Below are 7,500 nucleotides of genomic sequence, written 5' to 3'. Positions count from 1 at the left end.
TATTTCTTACTCGTATATATATTTTTTAACTGCATTGTTGGTTAAGGGCCTGTAAGTAAGCATTTCACTGTAACTGTTGTATTCGGCACGTGACTAATAAAAAGGTATTTAATTTGATCTGGCCATTACCCAGCTCAGGGTCACAGGGTTAAAGGGTCACAGGGTCACAGGGTATGTGATGAATAAAGTTAGTGTTTTATATCGGACGTCTCAGCAGTCGTGTTTTAGTCATCAAAACGAAATTAATCAAAGAGACTAAATGATATGAAATTAAATTGAAGGAACTTTATTTGCAAAATGTTAATTTTATTACAGTGCGAGTAATCCCGAGTTAATGCTACCAATGACGTATCAATGTCTTTCTAAGAGGTAAACAAGGCTGGACTTCCATGTAAACAGGATCCCGCCTCTTACCTCCGATCTTGGAACCCGTAGTGTTGGATCTTCGTGCAGCCGAGGACTCTGCCGACTTCTTGGGGACCTTGGGGACCTTGAAGGCAGCCTGAGCACGGTTCCCATCTGCACTGTCTGCATCATCCTCAAAACTACGGTCTGAGAAAAAGAGAAATGGAGAGAGAGATAGAAATGGATAGAGAGATAGAAATGGATAGAGAGAGAGAAATGGAGAGAGAGAGAGAGAAATGGATAGAGAGATAAGCAACATTCTAATCGTACTTCTACTATTTCCCTAAAGTAGTGAAAGAAAGAAGATGAGGAAGGGGGGGAGGAGAGATGAGGAAGGGGGGGAGGAGAGATGAGGAAGGGGGAGGAGAGATGAGGAAGGGGGAGGAGAGATAAGGAAGGGGGAGGAGAGATAAGGAAGGGGGGGGGAGGAGAGATGAGGAAGGGGGAGGAGAGATGAGGAAGGGGGAGGAGAGGAGGAAGGGGGGGAGAGATGAGGAAGGGGGAGAGATGAGGAAGGGGGAGAGATGAGGAAGGGGGAGAGATGAGGAAGGGGGAGGAGAGATGAGGAAGGGGGGGGAGAGATGAGGAAGATGAGGGGAGGAGAGATGAGGAAGGGGGGAGAGATGAGGAAGGGGGAGGAGAGATGAGGAAGGGGGAGGAGAGATGAGGAAGGGGGAGGAGAGATGAGGAAGGGGGGGAGAGATGAGGAAGGGGGGAGGAGAGATGAGGAAGGGGGAGGAGAGATGAGGAAGGGGGAGGAGAGATGAGGAAGGGGGAGAGGAGGGGGTGGGGTGGGATCTTGGCTGAAGAAAAGAGCAGAGTCAGTGTTGATCAGTCATCAATAGTAAACAATAGAAACAGTGACAGCATCTCACACAGCCAATACTCTCCCTCTCCAACACACATGCACACACCCAGCGGCACAACCATCACTAACAGTGAATTAGAGGTGGGTGGTATACTGTATTTTACTATATACTGGTAGTGATGCACGGACCGGTTTGGGCCCGGACCCACACGTTGTCAAAATGCAGAACATCGAAAAATATGCATTTTGAAACATTTCACCTGCGTTTCATATCAAAATATCAAAATACATTTGTGCAACACTTTTGGCAGAAAATCATTAATCAGATGACAACAGAAGTGCAACTATCAGCCAAGCAGCCAAGAAAATGAGCTTTACAACAAAGAAAGCAAGGTCCTTTTTGCAGAAACGATGCATGGCCAGGTTTATCTCTGAAAGAATGTAGCCAGATACATTTTCAAATGTTTTGCTTGTAGTTTATTTAGCATTTATGCAGTCCGGAGCATTAACATGACCCTGGTACAACCAAAACACATCTGGAACAAAAGCCAGCCCCCACCATCAGTCATCATCTGGTGACCCACCCATGCCAGCCCCCACCACCATCATCATCATCTAAACACACCCAAAAAGCCAGCCCCCCACCACCTTCATGGTTTCTAAACACAGACCCAGCCAGCCCCCCACCACCATCATTTCATATCTAAACACACCCACCCAGCCATTTAGTTTTTTTCCCCCACCATGAAAAAAAAAAATCATCATCATCTAACATGACCCCCAGCCAGCCCCCACCATCATCATCATCTAAACACACCCACCCAGCCAGCCAGCCCCCACCACCATCATCATCATCTAAACACACCCACCCAGCCAGCCAGCCCCCACCATCATCATCATCATCTAAACACACCCAGCCAGCCAGCCCCCCACCATCATCATCATCATCTAAACACACCCAGCCAGCCAGCCCCCACCATCATCATCATCATCTAAACACACCCAGCCAGCCAGCCAGCCCCCACCATCATCATCATCATCTAAACACACCCAGCCAGCCAGCCCCCACCATCATCATCATCATCTAAACACACCCAGCCAGCCAGCCCCCACCACCATCATCATCATCTAAACACACCCACAGCCAGCCAGCCCCCACCATCATCATCATCATCTAAACACACCCAGCCAGCCAGCCCCCACCATCATCATCATCATCTAAACACACCCAGCCAGCCAGCCAGCCCCCACCATCATCATCATCATCTAAACACACCCACCCAGCCAGCCAACCCCCACCATCATCATCACCTAAACAACCCACACCATCAAAAACCCAAATAACCACCATCATCCAAACACACCCAAATAACCCACACCATCAAACACACCCAAATAACCCACACCATCAAACACACCCAAATAACCCACACCATCAAACACACCCAAATAACCCACACCATCAAACACACCCAAATAACCCACACCATCAAACACACCCAAATAACCCACACCATCAAACACACCCAAATAACCCACACCATCAAACACACCCAAATAACCCACACCATCAAACACACCCAAATAACCCACACCATCAAACACACCCAAATAACCCACACCATCAAGCACAACCAACCCATCAAACACAACCAACCCAGCCTTTATTCACACAAAATGAACCCAGCACTAATGTATGCTCTTTCAGAAACACCCAGAGTGCCCAGCCCTGCACTCACAGTCACAGATGCGTTTGCAGATGAGGCGCCGCATACCTCCAGTAGGGCGTGGTTTTGGGGCGCCACCTTCTTCTCAGACCCGTACCCCAACACACCCCCCCACCCCATAAACACACCCCTCAAAACAGATCTACGCACACCTTACTGCCATCCAAAAAACCCTCCACTCATATCATTGATGGCATTTTCTCTCGCTCTCTCCCTTCCTCTCTCGCTCTCTCTTCCTCTCTCGCTCTTCTCCCCACCTTCCCTCTGCGGCCAGGCAGCCAATCAGCGCAGCGACGACATCATGCTGTAGCAGCCAGTGCGGAGGAAGGGGTGTGTGTGTGTGTGTGTGTGTAAGTGAAGCCCCTGAAAAACGAACATGGTTTCTCTAGCCTCCCTCACAGCAGCTAACCTAAGCTCATTACCATCAATACACACACACACACACACACACACACACACACACACACACACACACACACACACACACACACACAGAGGAAATGATAACTTCACACACACACACTACAAAGTGCCTAATCATATTTCACATATTGTGATATCCATAGAACTAAGACCTCCACACACACAGAGAACAAAAGGCTGAGTGGGTCGTGGTGGTGTAGAGATCAGATCAGGAGGGAGAGGAGACCGAGGGGAGGAGTGTGTGGGGTGAGGGGGGGCACACCACTCCAGCTGAGACCTGATCTTTAAAAACACCAGCTCAGGACAGAGAGAGTGTTCCAGCTCAGGACAGAGAGAGTGTTCCAGCTCAGGACAGACAGAGAGTGTTCCAGCTCAGGACAGAGAGAGTGTTCCAGCTCAGGACAGAGAGTGTGTTCCAGCTCAGGACAGAGAGAGTGTTCCAGCTCAGGACAGAGAGAGTGTTCCAGCTCAGGACAGAGAGAGTGTTCCAGCTCAGGACAGAGAGAGTGTCCCAGCTCAGGACAGAGAGAGTGTTCCAGCTCAGGACAGAGAGTGTGTTCCAGCTCAGGACAGAGAGTGTGTTCCAGCTCAGGACAGAGAGTGTGTTCCAGCTCAGGACAGAGAGAGTGTCCAGCTCAGGACAGAGAGTGTGTTCCAGCTCAGGACAGAGAGTGTGTTCCAGCTCAGGACAGAGAGTGTGTTCCAGCTCAGGACAGAGAGTGTGTTCCAGCTCAGGACAGAGAGTGTACAAAGCTGTCAAGGCAAAGGGTGGCTTACTTTAAAGAATCTCAAATATAAAATATATTTTGATTTGTTTAACACTTTTTGGGGTTACTACATGATTCCATATGTGTTATTTCATAGTTTTGATGTCTTCACTATTATTCTACAATGTAGAGAACAGTCAAATAAAGAAACACCCTGGGGTGAGTAGGCGTGGCCAAACTCTGGACTGGTACTGTAAAATATGTATTTGATTAACACCCTGGGGTGAGTAGGCGTGGCCAAACTCTGGACTGGTACTGTAAAATATGTATTTGATTAACACCCTGGGGTGAGTAGGCGTGGCCAAACTCTGGACTGGTACTGTAAAATATGTATTTGATTAACACCCTGGGGTGAGTAGGCGTGGCCAAACTCTGGACTGGTACTATAAAATATGTATTTGATTAACACCCTGGGGTGAGTAGGCATGGCCAAACTCTGGACTGGTACTGTAAAATATGTATTTGATTAACACCCTGGAGTGAGTAGGCGTGGCCAAACTCTGGACTGGTACTGTAAAATATGTATTTGATTAACACCCTGGGGTGAGTAGGCGTGGCCAAACTCTGGACTGGTACTATAAAATATGTATTTGATTAAACATTTATTTTGGGGCCTTTTTTCGGCAATTAGCCCACACAAACACATTGAATAACAGATTGACCACATGGAACAGATGGCACCAAAACATATCAAAAGAAAGTTTGTTCTGAAATGTCTCCCCTATTACTATTATTATTACTGAGCGATGTACCGTCATTTCTGGACTATTAAGCGCACCTGAATATAAACCGCACCAACTGATTTAAAAAAAAAAAATGTATTTTTGTACATAAATAAGCCGCACATGTCTATAAGCCGCAGGTGCCTACCGGTACATTGAAACAAATTAACTTTACACAGCCTTTAAACAAAACACGGCTTGTAACAAACATTTAAAAAAATAGCAGTAAACAGTAGCCTACCAAGAAAGTCATTGGTCACTATCTTCCTCCTCCTGTGCACTGAAACCACTGAAGTCTTCTCCTTCGGTGTCGGAGTTGAATAGCCTCAGAATTGCTTCATCCGATGTTGGATCGTTTTCATTGTCGCTCTCGTCACTTTCATCCGGAGGCAAATTCCCCGCTGAGCTCATGCTGCCCCCTTCAACACGCAGCAGTCCAGCCTTTCCAAACCCGTTGATGATAGTGGATTTTTTGACAATGCTCCCCGCTGTCAGGACCCACTGGCAGACTTGACCATAAGATGCTCTTCGCATGCGGCCCGTTTTAGTGAAGGATTTCTCCCCACTTGTCATCCAAGCCTCCCACTGAACACGGAGCGCCACCTTAAATGCACGATTTACACTGATGTCCAGTGGCTGCAAATACTTTGTTGTGCCCCCAGGAATCACAGCTGGAATTGAGTTTGTCCTCTTGACGGCTTCTTTCACAGAATCTGTTATGTGGGCCCTCATGCTGTCCAACACGAGCAATGCCTTGTTCTTGTGAAAGAATCCTCCCAGTCGCTTGCCGTAACCCTCCGTATGCCATTCATGCCTTAGGCCTTCCATCATCCATCCTTTCTGGTTGTCTTTCACAACAATTGCTCTGGGAATTTCTCTTTTGGCATCGTCATGCGTTTAAAAATCAACATCGGTGGAATCTTTTCTCCCGATGCCGTGCAGCTCAGAACACAGGAAGTGCGTTTTTCTCCCGATGCCGTGCAGCTCAGAACACAGGAAGTGCGTTTTTTCATGCCCAGTTGTTTTCAGCGTGACGGATGATTCGCCTTTCCTGTTGACAGTCCGAGTGAGAGGCAGGTCAAACGTCAGAGGAACCTCATCCATATTTATGATGTCGTGCGGGCCGATGGAATGCTCCTCTATCTTTGCATCAGTGAATTTGAGGAAGTTTGTAACTTTTTCCTCGTGGGAGGGAGGGAGCTGCTGACACAGACTCATCCGTACCCTGATGCACAGGCCTTTATGTCTCATAAATCATAGACACCACGATGGTCCACCTCTAAAATCCTCAAACTTCATTGTGGTGGCGATTGTTTTGGCTTTCAGTCGGATCTGCACAGTTGAAACACCTCGGCCGTCTGCTCTCTGTGTGTTGACCCAGTCTTCAAGCTCATTTTCTAGTTCGGACCATCTGCTTTTCTTCCCTCTGAAAGCTTTTGTTGTCTTTTTGCACTGAGTCAGTTCCTCACGCTGCTGTTTCCAACGTCTTATCATCGACTCATTAAGGCCAAGCTCCCGTGCAGCAGCTCTATTTCCTTTTCCAACAGCCAGATCGATCGCCTTCAACTTGAAAGCTGCATCATATGCATTTCTCCGTGTCTTTGCCATGATGAGGGTGACAAAATGACTACCGTAATCAGAAGGATGGGAAGTTTGAGCGCGCTCCATTTACGTCACATTATGTGACGGGTGCTCTGTTTTTTGGCGGCATGAATCTTGCGAAAGTGGGAAAAATCCATAAATTAGCCGCGTCATTGTATAAACCGCGAGGTTCAAAGCGTAGGAAAAAAGTAGCGGCTTATAGTCCGGAAATTACGGTAAGAAAGATCATAGTAAAAAATGTGTACATGTATTTAATACCATATTTTTGGCATTAAACAGCCATTAAACAGTCATTAAACAGTCATTAAACAGCCATTAAACAGCCATTAAACAGTCATTAAACAGCCATTAAACAGCCATTAAACAGCCATTAAACAGCCATTAAACAGTCATTAAACAGCCATTAAACAGCCATTAAACAGCCATTAAACAGCCATTAAACAGCCATTAAACAGTCATTAAACAGCCATTAAACAGTCATTAAACAGCCATTAAACAGCCATTAAACAGCCATTAAACAGTCATTAAACAGCCATTAAACAGCCATTAAACAGCCATTAAACAGTCATTAAACAGTCATTAAACAGCCATTAAACAGCCATTAAACAGCCATTAAACAGTCATTAAACAGCCATTAAACAGCCATTAAACAGCCATTAAACAGCCATTAAACAGCCATTAAACAGCCATTAAACAGCCATTAAACAGCCATTAAACAGTCATTAAACAGCCATTAAACAGCCATTAAACAGTCATTAAACAGCCATTAAACAGCCATTAAACAGCCATTAAACAGCCATTAAACAGCCATTAAACAGTCATTAAACAGCCATTAAACAGTCATTAAACAGCCATTAAACAGTCATTAAACAGCCATTAAACAGCCATTAAACAGCCATTAAACAGCATTAAACAGCCATTAAACAGCCATTAAACAGTCATTAAACAGCCATTAAACAGCCATTAAACAGCCATTAAACAGTCATTAAACAGTCATTAAACAGCCATTAAACAGCCATTAAACAGTCATTAAACAGCCATTAAAC

At 46.0% G+C, this 7,500-nt stretch overlaps 1 protein-coding gene across 33 annotated transcripts in view; it reads right to left on the bottom strand.

The window, feature by feature from the left end:
- LOC112239559 (CLIP-associating protein 2) overlaps nucleotides 1–7,500 on the bottom strand; it is a 129,020-nt gene that overhangs the window by 61,946 nt on the left and 59,574 nt on the right. For 31 of the 33 annotated variants that reach the window (XM_042310362.1, XM_042310328.1, XM_042310329.1 and 28 more), the window contains one exon: nucleotides 415–552. In XM_042310362.1, coding sequence (XP_042166296.1) covers nucleotides 415–552 — 138 coding nt within the window. Of the gene's footprint in view, nucleotides 1–414; nucleotides 553–2,952; nucleotides 3,002–7,500 lie in introns of those variants that run through there. The other 2 variants (XM_042310360.1, XM_042310363.1) reach the window with 1 other exon arrangement.

This window comes from Oncorhynchus tshawytscha, linkage group LG31 (genome assembly GCF_018296145.1).
Source record: "Oncorhynchus tshawytscha isolate Ot180627B linkage group LG31, Otsh_v2.0, whole genome shotgun sequence".
Taxonomy (NCBI): domain Eukaryota; kingdom Metazoa; phylum Chordata; class Actinopteri; order Salmoniformes; family Salmonidae; genus Oncorhynchus; species Oncorhynchus tshawytscha.
The sequence above is the reverse complement of the archived record's forward strand: the minus strand, read 5'-3'. Positions and strand labels throughout refer to the sequence as shown.